We start from the raw sequence: 23,311 nt of genomic DNA on the forward strand, positions 1-23,311 counted from the left end.
AAATATTATATCAAGAACTTTGCATTTTGACAAGCAAGTTTGTTTTCATACATGTGTCCCATGTATGTGTAACATGTGTATCTATCAGTAATGATCGAAGAGAGAGACAGTAATGTCAATGTTAGCATGATGATCAGGTGATTTACTTCTCAGAGTTAATGACTCTTGAACGTCCCATAGCATAGCAAGAAAGAAAAGCAAGCAATCAGTAAGACTTGACCTAACCATGTCTAATTATGGTCTCCTAGGATTGTGTAAATAACATGGGAGATGTGTAGTGAGTAATCACTCTTGTCGTTAAAGGCGCATTATCTGATTTCAATAGCGTTTAGGTTCAGATGATGGTAAAAAATGGAGACAAAACTGTTGAATAACTAAAATCTTCCTCCTTTTCATTCTCTTCACTTTTCTAACTTCAACAAATGTCCAGGAATTCTTATTCACCCCCTACTTCTGATGTGAAATATGGATGTAAAATACTTTTGAATAATTCTTATCTGTCATAGTCTTCGTCCTCCTCCAACTCCACCTCCTCTTCTTCCTCTTCCTCACTGACTTCTTCTTCCTTTTTGCCTTCCTGTCTTTCATCTTCTGGTTTAAACAAATCTTTTTCCCATCTTCATGGTATCTTCAATGACCATCAATTTTTTTTTTATTAAGATATTTTGGTGTGACATTGTTTCCAAGCCATCGCCAGAACAACTTCATCTAATTACTAAAAGATTCATGGATAGCCAGCCACTGGAACTGTCCTCAATAACAACACCACATCCATAAATTTTGATCATTGATGATGCTTTGCCATTGTTTGCAAATATTTGGAAATAGGCTGCAAAATTAGCAGGTGAGAGTGGAATTATGTTCCGAAAGTTGTCTGGTAAATACTGCAAGCTTGTCACCTTAATTAGCTCAGAGTGTAATAGACGTGCCTTGCTGAAATGTGTATCGATTTGGAGCAGTTACAGACTACAGTGTCCACAAGACATGATATCCATGTGTTTGCTTACTGCAATATGCAGATTGCGTTTGTTCTTCCTGGTCTGCACACCAGCTAATTCCACTACAAGCACGCACTGTCCTGACAAATTAATCGCCGCATCATCATCAAAACCACACGGAAAAAATCAATGCATTTAAACAGTGAGTAAATAGCCTGGCAATTTACTAAACAAATTAGAAAATCTTAAGGGCACAAACTTCAAACATTGCGGAAGTGGAATGAATTACTGACTCTGATGTCGGTGGAAAGGGGACTAATTTTAATTACGGGAGGTCGTTGGATGATAATGAGATAAAAGACTTTCTATTACAGGCTAGGGACAGTGATGGTAATAACCAAGCAATGATGCTATAATAGTGGTTAACCAGTCACAGCTAGGGAAAACAGGACTGATTTGAAAATATTATTTTGAAAAGACGTCAAGAGAGTTAAGGCTCTATCAGTGATCCCAGCTAAAGTGTAAAAATAATTAAAATTTGTAGCTTATAGTAGGGAGGCCACTCAACAGCTGATAATTCCGTGCCAGCACGAAAATTAAGCTCAGGTAGTTGAACTTGCAACTATCCTTAGAGGGGTGAAATATTGTGTACATGCATTAAAAATCATACTGTTAAAAAATTTGGACTTTCTTCTTTAAAATGATGTGTTTTATTTTCATTTTAAACTTAAAATATCAAAAACAACAACAATTAAACAAGTGCATATTTTCATAAGTGAGTAGAGAAGCGCGCGGAATGGCCCCAAATGACCATCGCTGTCATCCCGCAAAAAATGCATCCACAGTACAGCGCGGTATCAGAAAACCCCAAATCACGATGTGATCTCATCATTCAATCGCCAAATGCAACCCCTCAATCAAAAGTGGAAGAGTCCATTCATTCATTGATGTTTGTCACTTCCGGGTAGCCCAAGCCGATTTTACACAGCAACCGGCCAAACTCAGAAATTCACGAATTTTACGGAGACCTTGGTTTTCCTTCTAATTATCGGATGACACAGGCAGTTATTGAAAAAGTGACTTATATCATCTAAATCTACAGATATTTGTCGTCAAAAATGTGTGAATGATAGTTTTATATGACGCTGGGATCATATCGTAAATTGGACGTGAAATTTGCCTTCCCGCGGCTAGCAGTATTTTTCTGTGAAAATGGCGTCCGATGCTAATAATAGCACAGCAGAACAACAATCGGCGTTGACCGAACATACTGAACTTTGCTTGCGTATTTCAGGATGGAATCAGCAAAGTATTGAGAATTTGATTCACAACCAGGACGTTCCAGGTATGTACTTTTATTTTCTATAAATATTTTAATATAAATAATTGAAATATTTTAATTATCGTTCATTTTGTGAAATACAAAACTGCGGGAGTAAGCACGTTTTTCCAAATGGCCATTTGTCTGCTTACCAGTGCACGGGCCACGTTCGTTTGTGTACGATTCGCGCATGCGCAGTTTTGTTTCTGCTATTCAATTTAAATAACATACACCCTCTGTATTCATGGAAATAACATTGGGTTTTTTTTATGGAGGAAATTGGGTCATTTGTTTATTTTTTTTGTGAAAAATAAATAAAAAAACTTCTGCTTCAACTTCTCAATTATTGGTATTGTGGAAGCAAAGAGGTTTCCAATAGTAATTTTTAATGTAAATGTCAAGTAATGCAAAATCTAAATTGAAAATATTTCTTATTCACATTATTATTTTTTTCCATCAGCTTGGGCTCATCATGTCATTATTGTTGCTCTTTTCTTTCCACACAAACACCCACATCCCCACACCAAAAAAAAAAAAAAAAAAAAAGTTACTGAGAGAAAGAACAAAAAAAAAAAAAAAAAAAAAAAAAAAAGTTTGTCTCTGAAAAAAAAAAAATTAAATCAGCAATTTTTTTTAATGAATGAAACAAAATATTAAATTGACATCAGTATGAATTGAATTATCATTTCATTTCATACTGATGTCAATTTAAAATTTTGCTTCATTCATTAAAAAAAATTGCTGATCTAATTTATTTTTTTTATATAAAAAAAAAAATATAAAAAAATAGTTTGTTTCTGAAGAAAATCAAAAAAAAAAAAAAAAAAAAGTTTGTCTCTGAAAAAAAAAAAAATTAAATCAGCAATTTTTTTAATGAATGAAGCAAAATATTAAATTGACATCAGTATGAAATGAATTATCATTTCATTTCATACTGATGTCAAGTTAAAATTTTGCTTCATTCATTAAAAAAAATTGCTGATTTAATTTTTTTTTTTTTATATTTTTTTGTTGATAAATTGCATCATTGCAATTTTAAACAACACCGATACCTGCAAACAAATTTATTAAAAAACTTGGGGTGATTGCCTGGCCAAGTTGCGATTTTTTTGCCCCTGACAAATGAAATTTTTTTTTGACATTATGCAAGCAAATTTTGGATTACAATCTATTTATGCAGTCTCCTGAGACAAACTTTTTTTTTTTGTTCTGATTTTTCAGCTTCCGTTCTATGACTAATGATGATTTTTGTTTTTTCATATTTTGCAGACCACTGGTGGCAAAATCCAACTCCTAATTTGGCATTTCTTGAATCGGTGAGACATGCAATAAGCTCTGCCGGTGGAAGCTACCGTCACATTCTTCCAAGACTTTTGGGTGCGCTACAGTTGAAGGAGCCCAACCACATCGGTAACTTTCTACGGAAAATCAAGACTCAGTCATTGAAAGCATCAATGTCGCAAAATATCGGGCTCTTACTCACAGAACCATCAGAAATTAAGCACACATCAGCTGACCAGCAAGTTGGTCCATGCTGTCAAGCAGCCGGTGTCACTGTTGCATGGCTGAAGAACTCAAAGGAAACTTTAGGGGACATAATTGTGACAAATGAAATGGCAATAGAAATTGGAAAGTATAAGAACAAAGTTGAAATGACTTGGCAAGAATTGGCAATGCTTTGGCCAAGATTATTTCCATAACATAACCGTACACCAGACAAAGGTAGAGTAAGGCGAACATTTGTTGAGCTGCCTAAAAAGCGAGAAGTTTTAAGAATACGAGGAAAGGAGATTCTTGCCGACTGGTTGAAGAAACCACTTGTTCAGGTGGATAAACGCAGCAGTGAACATGATGACACAGATAGCTGCAGTGATAATGATGAAGATTGGATACCAACAATGGATGCTGAAGCATGGGCTGAATATGAACAACTACAGGTGGAACACGACCAGTATCTTTTAAAATGCTTGAATACAGCACAGCAAAACATGAAAGAAATAACCAAGCAGTTTGAAAAAACTCAACTGTTCTCAGCGCGTATGGAAAAACAAAGAGATCGTTTTAAGAATGAACTAAGCGACATGAAAAATGAACAAAGTCAACTCAAAAGACGATTACGAACTATCACGTCACACCGTGATGATATTCAGAAACAATTAAGTAGTCTTAGCCCTAAAAACATGAAAAAAGAATAAAAACAAGAGATGCATCAAAAGCTAAACTCACTGCAGAAAAGCAAAAACTACAAGAAGAAAATAACAGGTTAAAAGAACGGGTTGTAAAAATATCAACGTGTAATAATAATCTTAATCGGGAAACAAATAGGTTGGAACAAAAAATAAGGAGATATGAAACCAAATTTAAAGATAATCAAGAGGGCTCAAACAAAATTAAATTGCTTCAGAAACAAGTCAGAGAAAGAAATAAAAGAATTGCAGAGCTTGAAAATACTGTTGAAGAAATAATGGAAAATGATCATGTTGAAATATCAACATTTGAAAATGGTAGATACACAGATGATATCCGGGTAACTGTATATGAGCTTCTGTCAATGGGTGTTGGGTCCAAAAAGGTTTCAGAAATAATCAGAACTGTGTTAGAAAGGGTAGCAAAGATGAAAGTCACAAGGCTTCCTAAGCCAACAATCATCAAATATATGGCAACTGAGCAAGGTATGTTGGCCAAGAGAGCAGCCCAGCATGCAATTGAAACAAGTTCTGATCCCATCACACTACATACCGATGGCACTAGTAAACACCATAACCACTACTTAACATATCTTGCAAGCACCTCCAGTGGCACGGTCGCAATGGGGTTGCATGATATACATTCAGAAACCGCTGATGAGATGGTCAAACAAGCTGAAGAAGCATTGGTTAGGCTTACAGATTTGCTGCCAAACACAAATTCAGAAAATGAAAAAAAAGTCCAAGAAATGCTATGTAAAATCAAAAATACGATGACTGACAGAGCAGTCGTCAATAAGGCGTTTGTAAGAAAATTTGGTGAATGGCGCGCAAATGTCCTACCAAATGTTTTTCCGCAGTGGGAGGAATTGAGTGAAAATGTACGGGTTGAACTGGTCACTATCAACGACTTGTACTGCGGAAAGCATTTGGTATTAAATTTACAAGAATATGCCGCTTCAGCATTAAATGAATGGGAGAAAGTGGAAAGTGGAGGTGGGAAACTTGGAAGGGAGCGTCACATTTTATGGAATAGAGGTAATGAATCTGCATCACTCCTTGCAGTTCGATCCTTTTGTACCGCCTTTGGTCCAGATGCTGATCCTGCAGCTGGATACGACTTTGAATTTATTGTGCATTTAGAAGACAAGTTTGAGGAGAGATCGCATTTGCAAGAGTACCGTGGTAACAGGTTCAACATTCCATTCGAGAACTCTACTGCAGTTTACTTCCACATACCACACATTCCATTCGAGAACTCTACTGCAGTTTACTTCCACTCAATTCATATCAGGAAAGTGTACGAAACAGACTAATAAAATCTGTGGTCTGGGACCTTCAGGAAGATGTAATCTTAGCTGGAATACGTGCAATGGGTCTTTTGGAACGACAGGTCACCACTCCTCTTATGCAGATGTTAGATAGTTCCCTGCATATTGCAGATACATCCTCATATTATACAAGGACTCATGAAAAAATCAAGCAATTCATGATGGACCCAACAGAAGTTCTTCATGGCCAGACAGTGCTATTTGAAGATTTCCCCCCAGTAAAGGACAAGCTCTGGGACTCCTTGTTCAAGCCAGTATCAGAAGAGATAGAAGATCTTACCAGACAAGCATTAATAATTATCTGTCATAGCTTGTCCTTGTGCATCCAGCGACAACTGGTCGACCATTTGCCCGGTGGGAAACTTCACAATGCGTCTGACAGAATTCGAAGTGAAATCAAGACCTGCCCAAAGCACAACCTGGCGCCAGAATATTTATTCTCCCACTTAGATAGAAAGCAACGTGAGATGCCGAATGCGAACACTATAACAATAGAAGGCATAGTATTATGGTCTTTGAACAGCACATTATCATATTTGGACAGTCTTGAAGATGGTTCTTCCGAGGAATTGATTAAGAAAGCTATGAGTAGTCGCAAAGAAGCACTGAAGATGTATAGGCAAAAAAGGCAAGATATCAGGAAAGAAACAGCACAGAAACTGAGAGACCAGGAAAGGAAGAACAAAGAGAAGGAAGTTAAACAAATGGAAGACATACAGAAGTATACAACTGAAGCCACAAAATATAAACTATGCACAAAGGTGGACCACATAACTGAACTAATGGACTTAGTACAAGATGCGTACATCGGCTCATCACAAACCAATATACAAAACAAAATACAGGAGGCAGTTAAGACTCAAATCAGATATTACAAATCGGTCACAATCAGTAAAAAACTCGACCACAAACTGTTCCACATGACTCATGATAAGAAAGCACTGACCACAGAAGAACTGGTGTCAAATCTGGCAAAAATTTTACAGTACTTTGAGAAGCCCACAGATGAAGTTGATGCAAATGTACCAGGTCCATCAGTCTCTGACACGGAGAAAGATGCAAGGCGAGAAGAGCTGAAAAGGAAATTCACCTTCAAAGGAACATCACCCACAAAGCGTAAAAAGAGAGGTCCTTTTCCAGGAGATGGCATTGTTGGGAAAACGATAAGTGTCAAATTTATGACAGCTGGGGGGGAAGCGACATCGTTTCTACAAAGGTTATGTCATAAGGAAGAGCCTAAATGAAGACCTGCATGAGTACTTGGAGGATGAAGACCAACAGTACATTGGCAAAATGGATTTTTATACCATCAGGTTTGACCCCCCAGAAGATGATCCATTATGTTGTTTTCCTTTAGAAAAAGAATGGAATGAAGATTGCCTTAATGTGATTTAAATATCATATCATCATATGATGCTCTAGTGGGTGTGTGATTAGAATGTTTGAAATCAATTTATCTTTAAAATTGGTTTTCATATCATTTTACAGGCAAGAAAACAACATGGCATTTATTTTGCTTACATATGTACAAACTTACCTGTTTTAGATACATGTATACTTACCTGATCTTTTTTGAGAAAAATGTTCTTTGGTGTTTGTATTTCTTGTTTTTAATTATAAACTCACCATTTCAAATTTAAGGTTTGAAGTTATCTGACTGGGTCTGTAAGCTGGGGAGAAATGTTTCCACAGTGCTCTTTTGCCCTGTGCTTTTATTATAATAAAATACATCTATGCACATTCAGTCAGATCAAGGATCAAATCATACATTAATGTGCATTACTTAATGAAGGGCAGATTTTTGCACATTATGATCCTTTAACAAAAAAGTGCAACAATTAAGGCAATTAAATATGCATGTCATTGTCATATTTAAAGCCTGATTTTGTAGATAACCACTTGAATATGTAAAGCCTACTCATTAAGTGTGTAAAATTAATTATATAATAAATTAAAGTCACGTAGTTAAGCTGTTATCATTTACGCATATTTAATGAGGCATTTTCCCTATTTATGTAATAATTGGGTCATTAATATGCATCTCATTTGCATATTTAAAATCTCATTCAAATGGTTACCACATCAAAAGATGCAGCTTTTATAGTTATCATATAAAATGAACTTAATTGCTATAAAAAGTCCCAAATTTAGGCTTTATATCATTTACGCATATTTAATGAGGCATTTTACCTACTTTTGTAATTATTTGGTCATTAATATGCATCTCATTTGCATATTTAAAATCTCATTCAAATGGTTACCACATCAAAAGATGCAGCTTTTTTTATAGTTATCATATAAAATGAACTTAATTGCTATAAAAAGTCTCCAATTTCGCTTTATGTCATTTACGCATATTTAATGAGGCATTTTCCCCATAGCCTCTGTACTTAAGGAAATTAATTATGCATCTCATTTGCATATTTAAAGTCGCATTCAGTTGGTAACCACCTGAATGGGAAGAGTTTACATAGTTACTCTATAAAATTAACTTAAATGTACAAGAAAGTCCCCAATTTAGGCTGTATGTCATTTACGCATATTTAATGAGCTGAACAAAAGGCCTTGTTGTCGTACTTGTAAAATAAAATTGACCAAACACATGGAACTTGTTTTACTTTTTATTTGTTGTCAAGAACATGTAGAAGGGAAGTATTAAAAAAGAAACCACTTACTGGTCTTTTTTACCAGTTTTGTATATCCTTAGTTATGCAAATTAGTCATTTTCCCAAATTTGACCCAATTTCGGTCAAAATTGGGTCAAATTTGAAACGCAAAAAAATTAATATCTCCGGAACCGCTTGACCTACAGAGATGATCTTGGTGTCATTTTACTCCGGAAGCAGAGAGGAGTTTATTTCTGCAAAGAAATTGAACCTATCTGAAACTTGAAATTTCTCATTGATATCCCTACTTATAGTGAAGGAGAAGTCAATAAAATTGTCATTATGTATTTATTTCATTAAAACAATTTGCAGCACAGAAAAAAAAACGGCAGTGTTGATTATTATGAAGCTCCTTTTGATTGCATGTAGCTAACAGGTGTCCATACAGACTAACTGAACATAAGCCAACATGTTACATGTTCCTTTATGCTTTGGCTTCAGAAGAGGCGTTCGGAGTATTTCGTCAAAGTTACTCTTATTAATATTATGACATGTTTGATCTCATCACTTTAGGGTATGTTAGCATACATGTATCATTCTCCTGGCCTTAAAAAAATGCAAAAATATGATTTTAGCAAATCACTTATTTTTCCTTGAAGAATATCCTACTTCTATCATACTATTTTTGTAACAAGAGTGTATCAAATATCTCATTAATTCTTGAGTGGGAGATGTAAAATATATTTAGGAGACACAGATATCCTGATATGTATTGTTTTAAGATAGTTAAAGTGATACTGACTTGTTCAATTCTTGTTCGAAAAGCAAAAGGTTTGCAAAAGTGTTTCCAGAAGTTTTTTTTAAAGGGAATTAGTTTAGATATAGTTTTGAATGGGCTTAATGTGAGTATTGACTTCAAATGTGTGGGATATTGTAGGATACAAGTGGACAACATAAAATGTATATTTCGTTGTACCTCATGATTGATTTGTTGAGCATGCCTGCCATTGAATTGTATAGTATCCAACCATCAAATATCGTTTCCCATGGTGAAACAGTCAGGTTTGCGTCATATTTAGTGAAAATTGGCAAGATTAAACTCTAGATTTCAAAAATTGTGGTTTAAATTTAGGTGTAAAGCCACACCAAAGTTGCAAAAGTGGACTTAACACAAAGCATAGGGTCAGTAAAACCAGGATCTATGGTAAAACTTACAAAGCCAAAGTTGGACTTTTAATTTAATTTTAAAACCTGCATCAACCTCTTGCTCTTTGGACACTGTGTGAATGGGACTTACCCATGCTTGTAATTCATTAAACATGTTAAACCTGTTGTTACACGTGCTTCTCACTTCCTTATATTCCGCTGTATTCATGATAAACAAGACACTCATCTATCTTTTCATGATTCATCTGGGATAGGTGTAAAACATGACCATGGGATTAATCGATGATCACCATGTTTTCCTCTCTCTGTTGAAATGAAAACATGATTGATTTTTAATTTCCATAAAAGCTTTTTGTGTGACCAGGTTAATGCATGTCAGACAAGAGAGACAGGCGGAAACACTGACAAGATACAGGAAGAGTCAGACAAGGTCAAAGGTCAATAGGGATGAGTAGCAGGTGCATTTTGAGTACTTGTTAATTTTTAAAAACCATCATCAAGTTTGCAGGGAATTGCCCAGAAGTATACTGATTAATTCATCAACCAAGGTTAGTAAAAAGCTTTGGTAAAAAGGGCAACAAATGCAATATTGAAATTGATACGCCGTTAAATCCTCCCTATTTGCGCATCGCTTTTAAGCTTTTACTTTGTGTTGTCACGTCATGGTATTGTATCGAGTGTTATAATCGTAGCGGCTTCATTGAAATGGCATGCACAAAATAGGAACATGTCATTCGAAGAAGCAAAATGTGTCGATTTATAAGCAAAAGAGTACCATTTGCCTATCTTATGCAGATTCTGTTATTTAAAAGGTAGCGATGAAGAAGAGGGTTTGAATCTTGATACCATTCTGTTTATGCAGTTTGATTGATGCAGCCCTTGCTCGTAAAAAGATATACTAAAAGCTTATTGATGGCTAAAGTGGGTGGTGAGTTTCAACGTGGACAATCCATTACAGAGACAATCCCTTTCAATGACCCTCAACTTGAGTCTGCCGTAATCTGTACCAATTGGTTTGCCTGCAAACGATTCTTAATCGAGATGCCAACTGTAGAGATGGGGTGGTGAGACACCTCTAGGGTGTCAAAATTTCATCTGGTAATGCCCCAGTGTAAATGTAAGGCTGAATCGGCATGTGGATTTCCAATTAGCTAGAATGGGTAATGTGTTGACTGTGATTGTTACTGTCTTGCTGTGTTTATTGTTTAATCAAGTGCGGAATCGAATTCTATTTACTTAGCGTGAATTCTGTTACGACGTCGTCTTTTATTGAAAGGTTTGGACGGGGAATGTGAAATCCAGGGAAGAAGAAGTACCGTATCCATTATTTATTTATTGACCTTTGACTATGTGACTTAGAAGATTATTTATAATGATCTGGTGTGTATTAGGCAGCTTAGGCTGAATATATATGTTTTCGTTATAGTTTTTTACCCAATTTCAGTTTCTTTGCTTATCACATACAATAAAATACAGGAGAAATATTTTTCTCCAACAAAAAGTGAGCAGCATTAAACTTACCTACTTCAAAGCATCCTTGCTAGCATTGACAAGATGATTACCGGTATTACATTTTTTGCAGGTAATCAATAAACTTAAGTCATCTCGATCAATCCACTAATACAATTTGGCATATTGAAAATTAACACAATATTTAACAGGTACAGCCCAGATTTTTCCACCAGGTATTTTGTTTTCTGATGTTTTCATTTTAACCAGCTGCCTCTTTGATATATTGCACTTAGTGATGAAGACTGTGATGGCCAAGAGGGACATCTCCATTATTATATCTATACGCTGGCCAACCATTTGGCTATTCCATCTGAAATATATACACCCCCAGTGGAAGACATGAACTTTATCGCCCACACAGAAGGTGTAGATTTCAAATGGAGTCACCCATTCAGGTAACCTCATTTGAAATTCACACTCTGTGTGGAAGATTAATGTCTTCCATAGGGTGTGTGGATTTCAACTGGAATAGCCCATTGATGACCAGCCAGCCCAGTTATTTTCATAAGCATCATCCATTGCTGCCAGCCAGCGTTTCTGCGCTATGGTGATCAAATTATTGGTGGTATGTTTACAAAAACATTATCTATCAAATTTAATGCAATAAATATTTACGAGAGTTAGCCACCCGTCAAAATTCCAACTCATCAAAAATTAATGTATATTTTTAGTATCAGTGTAGTAATGGATAACATAATGATAGGCCTGTTTGGCATTACAAACTCCGCCTCCTGAGTGTACACACGTACACACTTGCCCACACGACGGTGAGTTATGGTAGAGCAAGTCAATTTAGCATGTATACGGCATGCGTGCTATTTGCTGGAAGGAAGCAAGCTCCCCTGGCAGCGAGGTGAGTCCAATGCCGGTTACTTTCTAGCCCTGGATCAAAGGGTGTTATTTATGCATTGCAGGCGTCATGTCTTGACACATTGTCACGGTGTTGATGAAGCTACTTGATGGTAGGACCAAGACAAGTTGTTTCCAAGGTGTGATCATACCAGACGTGTTGTTGTTGATGAGGAGGAGGATGCACTGTTAATGTTACCTTACTCAACTCATCTCTTATCTCTTCTCAAGAGCTTTTCTTGATGTTAACAATTTTTAAGACTGCTTCAGCTTGTTAATAGGATTTGTGTGGCTGGCTACGCAAGTGCAAGTTAAATGCTACGACTGTTTGACAGAGGTAAACACCAATGGCGTTTGCTGGGTTTTTTTTCCATCTTTGTCAACTTGTGAATGCATCTTCAAGCCTTGAGTTTGCAAGCTGCATGTAAAGTCAACTGGAAGCTCTTTTATTTATTCTTGGAAATGTGGTGTGGAAATGTTTATGGATGGAATCTTCAAACTGAGTCTGAGTGTGTTGTGGTAAATTTACTATTTTTTTAGAAAACATTTCAAGAGCAGAATTGTTTAAAAGATTCTTTTGGATTTGCTGGTTGTATAAAAATTTAAGAACATAAATATTATGTGGACTTATTGTTATTTCCATGTTAAGAGAGCAGTACTCATCTTCTGAGTCGGTCATGACCCTAAATGAGGTTATTAGCTCAAATTTGTGTTGTGAGATTTGTTTGGATAATAAAATCAAAACAAAAATCTAATATGAGGTTTTGATTTTCAGGAAATGAGGTCACGTTCAGTTCCAAAAACTGAGAGGAACCCTGCAGCACAAAAGGTTTTGTTTTGCAATTTGAGTAGCTTCAGAAAAAAATCTGAGTTGAAAACAATGAGACAAAAAGCCAGAGTCACATGTTTAGGTTGTGTACAAACGTGGATACTTGATTTAATTCAATTCTACTAGTATTTGCTAAAAGATAACATATTATCCAAAAATGATCTTCAATTTTGTAAATGGCAAAAGAGTGATTGATTTTTTTCATCTAGGAGGAATAAATTGGCCGTTGTGATTTGTAATGAAATCAGACAAGTTGACGTCAATTATGAAGCCTGGGCACGTGGACAAAGTTGTGAGTTCACCCAACATTGGATTACAGTATTTGACTCGGTTTTATTATGAGATACATGTGTCAATTTGCATTTTCATTTTTGTTTTTTTTATGTTCCAAGTAAGGAGTGTGTTTTTTTTTCTTTCTTTCTTTTGGTATTAGGCTAATACTTGCCTCGTAGTGTTCTCACACCGATATCTGGAGCTAAAAGCCTCTGTTTTAGTTATAATGATGGATTTTGTATATGCCCGGCGGATGACACGAATCCTTAGCCAGTGTCAAAACGATCTATCCATAAATTGCTCCTGCAGGTATTAAATATTTGATGACGTAAGACAAGACGTCAAGCTAAATGTTAATTTAAAAATAAGAAGTAGTTATTTAGAGCGATGATTTCTTCAGTACACACGACAACTAATTCAGGACTAGATTGGCTACATATTGGTTCACACAACCTTTGATTACCGTATTAAGTAATCAAAAACCACTTGGGGCAGCCATCGGAGACAGCGCAATTTCATCATCACCTAATGGCATATGGACTTGGCTTCCTGTCTCCAGTGCAATACTAAAAGCAACATCTCCTTATTTCTAATAATATTTATTTCTGCGTCACCTTGTTACTCTGTGTACAAGTGATTTTTCGTCTCGCTGGTTTGTTGAAGGCAAACAAGGTGGATTTGAGACGGGATGATACACTATTATGATATGAAAATGAAAAAAAAAGTGCTGAAGCAATTTGGATAAATGTATTTTCCCATCTACCTTGTCAGTCAGCTATAGATGGGGCCTCGGAAAAAGAAAAACGATAGGGAAAAAAAATACTGTGCGAGACTTGCTAGTCTGATTCTTGTAGCTTGAAATTCATGTATATAACCTGCACGACCACAAGCTACTCAAGGAAATTATTTTCTATCAGACGTAACATATTTTAGACATTGAATGGAATTGAAATGGCGTAATTCTGTTACTGATGTCGATCAAATCAGATAAGCCTTTAGAATTTGTATCAACACAATTTCAGGTCAATATTGCATTCAATAAGAAAAAATATTGCGGTAATTGTTAGTATAAGTAACGTGGTGTGTCATTTTATTAAAAGGCTTACAGTGATTTGATTTGGCCTTTTCATCATTATCAACCTCCTAGCAAGAAGTCATTGATATTGACTATTTTGTAATTTTGCAATAATTTTCCAGCCTGCCAGGCTAGTTTTCCTTAAAATTGGATGTGAATTACAATTGTGCTGCATGTGATGACAATTGCAAAGCTGCATAGAGAGACATACGTCAGACTGATGAAAATCATCTGCACGAACCTTGCCACAAGCACCATACTTGACCACATATTGCATTAGCAAACTCAGCATAAAAGCAAAAGAGAAGACAGAGAGATATGAGGGGAATAAAGCTCTAAACCTCCGTATATGGGATATTGGTTATGATTTTGATGCATTATAAAAGAAAATATATATGTCTGAAAGATTTTTTTTCTTTTTTCGTGTGTGTTTATTATGACAAAGTATCTTGTGGTTACCCTTTCACACTAAGTAAGTAGATGTGCAGAGAGACGGTTAGTTAAATAGAATTTGGCATTAAAGGTTTTTTTTTTTTTTTTTGCCTATTAATGTGTGGCTGTTTGTATAAAAACTGTTTGCAGAGTGAAAGCTTCATATATTGTTTTTAAAATAAGGTATTTTCATTAAATTGATTTTTTTGTGCCAAATTGTGTTTGAAATAATTACTTTTTTTTAATTCTTGAAATTGTTCTTGCAGTGTGTGTTATATTTGTGGGAGTGTATGTGTAAATGCTAGTAAGTTGGGTGGGGGTTTGTTGAGGGTAGGTGTGTTTTAAAAGTCAAGCGCAACTGCAGATTGCCATCATATGGAGTATTCTCCATAACCTCTCATCAACCTGTCCTGTATCAATATTTACATCCCATTTTATTACCAACCCCACCCACTCTTATCAATCAATACTCATAACAAATCATTTCATCGGACAGATGAACACCTTGTATAATAGCAGAGAAGATGATAATAGATACGAAAAAATCCCAATTATTACCCGTCCAGCTTTTGCTGGAGGTCATCTACTTGGCTCAACGTCTAAAGCACTTAGCCAATATCATCATAAGTCAGCAGTTTAGAAATTCCTGTTAATTTAGCCACATACATGAAAATGAGATGGAATTATAATTGGCAGTATTTGCTTAAGTCCATCACTCAAGCATATAAAAACTGCATTATGCCTCAGGCGTATTATGGAGGAATCGTGTGTCCAGTTTTATTGCCCGATTAGTTAACCACTGACGAAATGAAAGGTCGTGAATAAAAATGCTTGTCTAAATAGAAAACTGCTACTCCGCAAAGGTAATGAATCGCTGTGCTGTATATATTTGTGATGGTATCCAGGTTCAGAAGAGTACACAGGTCAGTTATTAAGGTGGGTGTGTCTGCATTTGTAGACACAGGGGTGTGTGTGTTTGACGCAGGTCGCTTATTCGGGGTGGGGGTGTGTGTGTGTGGGGGGGGGTGAGCGCACATGTGGGGAGGGGGTGTTTGCATGAGTGATTGTGGAGGCTTTGTGTCACTTCACTGAACTAATGCTTGAGTACACAGGCCAGTCAGTCAGTCAAGGGATGCATAACTTTACTTTGTTACTGAAGTGCTACCATTTGTAGGTCTTCTTGTGGTGTGGTATTATCGATGATAGGTTCTGAAGATCTGTCAGCATAAAAAGCTGTCTTTTTGCTGCTCTTATGTTAGCTATTCAGGATGTACAATTCAGTGACGTAGCTGAGTCATTCATCATGTATAAGGAGTCATTGAGCAAGGCATGCAGAGACATTTATGTGTCGTGTGTGCACGCATACAAATTCAAGACATTGATACTCCAATAAGATAGAAAAGCTTGACAGTTAGCCGCTTCAAACTTCAACTTTCAACACAAAATTAATCGCCATCTTAAACTGGCATGTTTGTGTGTGGTGCACCAGCACATACCCATTGTGATGAGGATCATTATAGCTGCTTGTTTCAAAGTGTTTATAACCAAATAGTCAAGATGAGATATACAAACTCAATCTACAATTTGCATCAATTTGTATGTAAAATAGATTGGAAGCGGCAGGCAAAAATTTTCCTCGTACTTTAAGCGCATCCTCTGATTTTAAAAGGTCATGCTACACCAAGCTTCTACCTGCTGACTGATAAAGAAAGAGCTTAAAAACTCTTCCGTTAATGAATTTGGCACAGAAAATGTACTAGTACCTGCTGTACTCCTTGTGTCTACCCACTTTGTGTATTCTATATTACATTGTTCAGAGAATAGTAAATTGAAAAAGTTCATTTGCAAGTCTGAAAAACTTTTTATATATTACCTTGCTTCTAACAAATAAAACGGTGACCTGTAACTTAAAGTGTGGCTTATTCTTAACTTTTTCTTCACATTTTGGAAATAGTACAAATAAAGGACTCACAAACTCTAAGTTCCCTCTATTAGACTTCTGAAATAAATTGAAAAGATGTTGACGAAATTTATAAAATTATATCGGATTATTCGTAGCCTGTTTGTTTTACACACCTGGTCCAATTTACAATGTCATACATTGTTGTATTTGGTCAGAATGGCTTATGATGTAAAAAAATGCATTTTTGAAAGTTGCACTTATTTCCATGAAACTCTCACAAAGCATGTGGAATATTCTGAACTGTAGATTACATTCAGCATGCTTTGGGAGAGTTGAATGGACCAAGTGCAACTTTCAAAACTGCATCTTTTCTTTATGCTATATGCCATTTTGATCAAACACATCATAAATTGGACTAGGGGTGTAAAAAAAATAGGCTAACAATAACTTTACAATTGTTTAATTTCATTTAAAAAAAGTGTCAGGGGGAATTTACAACTTGTGAACCCTTTATTTGTGTGATGAAATGTTTTTTCTACTTCTATGTGAATTGTGGGTAAACCATACATGGTATCACACCCAGCGATGCAACGTCACATCTGGTGCAGAACAGACAAAATCACTAAAATCACTCCCACCACCGATGATGATGATAAAACCACAAATTTCATTATCATTGTAACTTATGGGTGATGTGTAGTTCATTGATATCTGACTTTTAGAATACATAGGGTTTGAGTATATAGTCAATAAGATGTTGCACTTTCTATATTCTTATTTTTTTATCTTATTTATGTGTTCATACAGATATTAAGAAGAAGTCACTGTCAGGAGCCCCTCCTCCAGATTTGGATTCAGAATTGAAGGAAAATATTAACATCATGCAGAACCAAGGTGACGGCAAGCAAACCTCCAATGGAGAAAATGTGCAGCATGGCATCAAGCGTGCCGCAGAATCTGATGATGATGTTGAAATGAAGGAGGAAGGAGACGAGAAGAAGGAAAATGGTGATTCAAAGGGACAGAAGCAGAAACGAAAGAAACGTAAGAAGGCACCGGGACCTGTGCTGCCAAAGAACGCTCTCATGCAGCTAAATGAGATTAAGCCTGGTTTGACTTTCAAAGCGATATCACAATCTGGCCCCGTACATGCACCTACATTTGTTATGTCAGTTGAGGTTAATGGTCAAGAGTTCAAAGGGCAAGGCCGCACCAAAAAGGCAGCCAAGCTTCATGCCGCTGAGCAAGCTCTCAGCTCGTTCATTCAATTCCCTGATGCTTCCGAAGCTTACAAAGCAATGGGCAAGTACATTTACACATCAGATTTCACAACAGATGAGCCAATGACCACACCTTCAATCTTCAGTGCTTTTGATGACAGCAAAGATATGGAGGCAGTTCCCACACCTGAAACAGAAGTACCGTCAAACGGCTCACCACCAGATGTCTCGGCATCACCAGGTATCGGAACAGAACCACCCCCGACTGCCTCTGATAATTCGAGTAAGAATCCCATCATGACCCTGAATGAACTCAAACCTGGTCTCAAATATGAGCTTGCTGGTGAGACAGGACAGAGTCATTCAAAGAACTTTATCATGAGTATCAAAGTGGACGATCAGACTTTCCAGGGTTTCGCTAGGAACAAGAAACTAGCCAAAGCCCGCGCTGCCCAAGCTGCCTTGGCTGCCCTTTATAACATGTCTCCCGCAACTGCTCCAGGACTGCAACCAGTGCCCAGTGAAGGTCTGCAGTTGCACGAGCCACAACTGTTGGCCGACCTTGTACATAAGCTAGTGCTAAGCAAATTCGGAGAACTGACCAATGGCTTTACGTCGCCTAATGCCAGACGCAAAGTCCTCGCAGGAATCGTGATGACCAAAGGGGAATCAGTGGATCAAGCAACCGTCATATGTGTGTCCACAGGCACAAAGTGCATCAATGGGGAATATATGTCAGATCAGGGGCTGGCTATGAATGATAGCCATGCTGAGATTGTATCGCGGCGATGTCTTCTACGCTACCTCTACTACGCAGTTGGAATATTATGCAAAAATCAGGGAGAAAAGTCCATCTTTGTACCAAATCCAGCAGGAAGTGGGTACAAGCTAAGAAGTGGAGTGCAGTTCCATCTTTATATCAGCACATCACCTTGTGGAGATGCCAGGATCTTCTCTCCTCATGAAGCATCTGGAGAAGGAGAGATTTCGATAGATAAGCATCCAAATCGCAAAGCGCGAGGCCAGCTCAGAACCAAGATCGAGTCTGGAGAAGGCACAATACCAGTGAAATCTGGACCAGCATTGCAGACATGGGATGGTGTGCTTCAAGGAGAGAGATTACTAACCATGTCATGTAGTGACAAAATAGCAAGGTAAGAATTTTTTCACAGACTTCTACATTTGTGTTTGTTTGTTTGTGTATTTGTTTGTTTGTTTGTGTGTTTGTTTGTATGTGTGTTTATGTTATTGTATGTATGCATATTGCAATGTGCTTATTCGCTGTTGAAGTGACGTAATAATTGGATTAACTACCATAGCAATGGATGAATACAATTTTTGACTATATCGCCTTGCACTACAACGTTCACGCGGTACCTATGCATTGAACCATATCATTCTGATCATTCGCATCTGTAAGATAAGTATCTTTGAAAAGAGCGGTATTGTATTCAATCTATGATCATGGTGATTGCAGACATGCACAGGTGATGAGTGCAACCTGCTTGTAGTGCAGGGCGATATATTCATCCATTGCTATGGTAGTAATCCGATTTTTACGTCACTTCCGATAGCGAATTTACCTTGTGGGAAGGAATTTCAGTTAAACTAACTCCTGGTAGAGGAATCCAGGATCCACGTATTAGGCCTTACAAGTTTGCATACAATTTTTTTCCGAGATTGTAGTGCAAAAAACAAAAAAAACTTTACCCTACCTTAATATCTAGCCTCAATTGGAAGTCAAATGGTGCATCCCTTAAATATTTGAACTGCAAAATGTTGTTCTAATACTGGGATTGGGATGCCTTTGAAAAGATGGTGATTGAACTGATATTAATCATTTAGAGACAACCTGTACATGGCAAGCAAATGAATTGGCTCCCTACGTGTCTGTTCTACAAATCCAACCATGCTCTTACTTCCCACTTAATTGGAATAATGTCATAATAGACCAATATTATAGACCCGTAACATGCGGCTCACACTTCATTCAAATATGTCTACACATCCGTGCCATACGTCGATCGATCACACATTGCGAGATAATCACTCTCAGTAATATCAAATCACCGGAATGTGGATCATATTGCTAGATAATCACATTCCTGATTCTTTGTTCCTCACCCCCTTAACGTGCCAACGCTTTAACACCCTGGTATAATAACCATGTCACGAGTTTGTGGCATGTGAGAGAATCTGATGGCACTACGGTGGAAAATTATGAAGTGTGTTAGTGCATTTTAGCGTAGTTCACTGCTTTTTGTCGGTATTGATTTTGCGACTATGTATGATTGATGCAAGAAGGAGAGGAGATAAAATATGTTTACCAATGCACAGTATGTGTGAGTCCCTTTGCATACTTAGTGTTTAGGTATGTGCAAGATTGTGTCGTCATCGTTGCATGTGGCTTCGTTTGACAAGAAGGTGAAAAGTGGATTGGAAAATCAGGTCTCGTTCGCTTGCATCCTTGATGTAATTTATTAGCTTATTGCTGTCCTAACACCCATTTATTTGTGATGATAGCATGATCAACATATTGATTGGAGAGGATGGCTAAAAACGAAGACTCACAAAATAAGTAGATTGTCTAGATCTGAAGATAATTTTGATCTGCTCTAGTAATAAGGTATAACCTGGGTAAACAATTCATGATTGAAATTTTAACACAAGAAACACCGAGTTACAAGACAATCTCCTCTTGGGATTGTAAATCTGAGAATTTTTAAAATGTTTTGAATTAGGACCAAACATGCAATTTCCTAATTGATCCTAACCACTAAGTGTTGTGAAAAAGAAGAGTTGAATTCAGTATGGCCTTAAATTTAAAAAAGCTGTATTTTGGGATTTAGTTTTTTATTTTGAAATGGTCATGGAAATTTTTAAAGCAAAAAGATAAAGCAAAATCAAATAATGATGTAATCCATGTTTGTTTTTGCATAGAATTAATTTTTGTGTCCAGCAAAAAAATTAATCAAATCTAGAGCTGAATTTAGCAAAATGTGGTCTAAAATTTGACAATTTTGTTTGGAATTCAAAATTCTTTCACACTTTTTCCACTTTTTATGGATGAAAATGAATGTATCTGGAATAACATAAACTGCTGAATTTGGATCTTCCACAGTGACGAGTGGTATTCAAATGTTACAACCCATTTCATAGTATTTGTATAACAATGGAACATAAATTCCCCATACAATGTAAATTGCCATCAGAAAGTCTTTGTTAATATTACGGTATGATTAAACCATGATATTACCCTAGTGTTTGCTTTTGAATAGAGTTAAATGATCCATTTTATTCAAGTGGTAGATTTTATATTGCAGGGGAGTGGTTTGACTAATTGCCTGCCTGTTGCAGTAATTATGTTAGGGGTTTTCAGTCAATTTTAAAAACACTGAAATAAGAGTTGAAACACAGCTCAGATTATGCAGCCTGGCTTCCTGATTACAAAGATACTTTATTTTTTAAAATTGACCCATGGGATCAAAAGTTACGGCTCGTTAAAGTTTTCATATTTTGGCCTTAATTAGACCAGAGGTCAAAGGTCATTCCCATAGGCTATGTACTTAAGCAATGGCACCATTTAAATCATATAAAAACACTGTAAATTATGGGAAAAAGTCTATGTTTAATCAATTTTGAAGGAGAAAAAGCTATAAAAGGCAATTAATACCCAAGTGTAAGCTTCAGTTGTTTCCCAAATGCCAAAGCCTGTTGAGGACATATCTTAATTTGCATAATTTACCGCTAATTTGCATATTTTTGGCCAATTTTGGTCAATTTTTGATGTATTCCGAGGCTTAAAAGCCACATTTCGACAATTGTATTGTACAATTTGAAGGAGAAACAGCGATAAAAGGGAATTAATACCCAAATGTAAGCTTCAGTTGTTTCCCAAATGCCAAAGCCTATTGTGCACATATCTTAATTTGCATAATTTACCGCTAATTTGCATATTTTTGGCCAATTTTTGTCAATTTTTGTCATTTTTTGATGTATACATTCCGAGGCTTAAAAGCCACATTTCGTCAATTATATTGTATAATTTGATGTGCAAATGTAGCTTTTGCATGTGGGAGATTACTTTAAGCATGGGAGTTAAAAGTATAGGTCTGAAATATCAAAAACAAATTTGCATGGGGCCGAATTGCTTCTAATTTGCATATTCAAGCCATTTATTCCAATTAACGAGTCATTTTAGCCTCCGTTTAGTTAGATTTTGATTATGAATCAGTAATGATTGACTTCTTGTGCACTGTAATGATTTGTGTTGACAGTATTTATTCAATTCATAAGGACCAGTGTTACATATTACACTTTAAAGTTTGCATAATTAACTACTAATTTGCATATATTTGGTAAATGTACGCATTCTTTTCATCATGGCTTCCGAATTCGGCACCCTTGCATCATCAACCTGTTATGGAGAGGCTGCTGGAAACTGCACTAGGGAAGGGACTGATGTACTGTGACACATACAAGTTGTTGACCCTGTAGAATGTAAAATAAATACAATGTTATGTTGTTGTTTTTAATTATTATTACCTGCATGAATTACTGAAACAATTTTTGTCTAAAAATTAAAATAAAATGTGAAACAGAGAATTTGTAAAATATTTACCTGTTTTGGAGAGGCTGCTGGAAACTGCACTAGGGAAGGGATGTACTGTGACACATACAAGTTGTTGGCCCTGTAGAATGTAAAATAAATGCAATGTTATGTTGTTGTTTTTAATTATTATTACCTGAATTACTGAAACAATTTTTGTCTAAAAATTAAAATAAAATGTTAAAACAGAGAATTTGTAAAATATTTACCTGTTTTGGAGAGGCTGCTGGAAACTGCACTAGGGAAGGGACTGATGTACTGTGACACATACAAGTTGTTGACCCTGTAGAATGTAAAATAAATACAATGTTATGTTGTTGTTTTTAATTATTATTACCTGCATGAATTACTGAAACAATTTTTGTCTAAAAATTAAAATAAAATGTGAAAACAGAGAATTTGTAAAATATTTACCTGTTATGGAGAGGCTGCTGGAAACTGCACTAGGGAAGGGGTGTACTGTGGCACATACAAGTTGTTGGTCCTAGAGAATGTCAAAAAATTAAAATGTAAAAAAAAAATTAAAGAAGTTTTCTATGTTTTTTTCCATACCCCATCCACCCATAAACAAAACAAAATCTTGCCCAAAAATGTCAGGCCCTCACCCCAAAATTTGCAGCCCATCCCCCAAATAATATTTATTTATTTATTTTTCTTTTCAAAAAAAAGGTTAAGAGTCGGGCCTAATTTTAGGGTAGGTCGGGTTACACCAATCATGCCAATCAAACATTTGTTTTTGCCTATAAAGTATAAATAGATCAAGATCCCATCCAAGTTAATTCATTTATTTGTTTATCTATTTTTTGTGCAAAAGTCAGGGGCGGACCTAATTTTTTTAAAGTAGATCGTTACGCCGATCAAGATCCCATCCAAAAAGTTCAGGTACCCCCAAAAAAAAAAATATTATAATAATAATAAGTAAATAATATTTAATAACAATGATTAAAAAAAGAGAAAAGATTTTTAAAACATTCTTCATTTATTTGAAATCAGTATTGATAAAATAAGTTTTGAAATAGAATTTACAGGAAAAGATTATTTTGTTCATTATGACATTAAT

At 36.1% G+C, this 23,311-nt stretch overlaps 2 protein-coding genes and 1 long non-coding RNA gene across 3 annotated transcripts in view; 2 read left to right on the plus strand and 1 right to left on the minus strand.

Annotated features, from left to right (window-relative positions):
* Window positions 1-23,311, plus strand: part of LOC140155634 (double-stranded RNA-specific editase 1-like) — a 186,820-nt gene that overhangs the window by 117,928 nt on the left and 45,581 nt on the right. The window contains exon 2 of the mRNA XM_072178553.1: window positions 17,230-18,796. Coding sequence (XP_072034654.1) covers window positions 17,230-18,796 — 1,567 coding nt within the window. The remainder of the gene's footprint in view (window positions 1-17,229; window positions 18,797-23,311) is intronic.
* Window positions 1,806-5,761, plus strand: LOC140168622 (uncharacterized). The gene is made up of 2 exons (XM_072192031.1): window positions 1,806-2,283; window positions 3,529-5,761. Exon 2 carries the CDS (start codon window positions 4,724-4,726, stop codon window positions 5,759-5,761), a length of 1,038 nt encoding a protein of 345 aa, XP_072048132.1. The 5' UTR covers window positions 1,806-2,283; window positions 3,529-4,723.
* LOC140155644 (uncharacterized) lies at window positions 21,813-23,121 on the minus strand. Its single transcript, XR_011859414.1, has 4 exons — window positions 22,666-23,121; window positions 22,461-22,534; window positions 22,264-22,333; window positions 21,813-22,133 (listed from the first exon to the last, which is right to left on the minus strand). It is a non-coding gene; the product is annotated as an uncharacterized lncRNA (long non-coding RNA).

Source organism: Amphiura filiformis, chromosome 1 (genome assembly GCF_039555335.1).
Source record: "Amphiura filiformis chromosome 1, Afil_fr2py, whole genome shotgun sequence".
Classification (NCBI taxonomy): Eukaryota; Metazoa; Echinodermata; class Ophiuroidea; order Amphilepidida; family Amphiuridae; genus Amphiura; species Amphiura filiformis.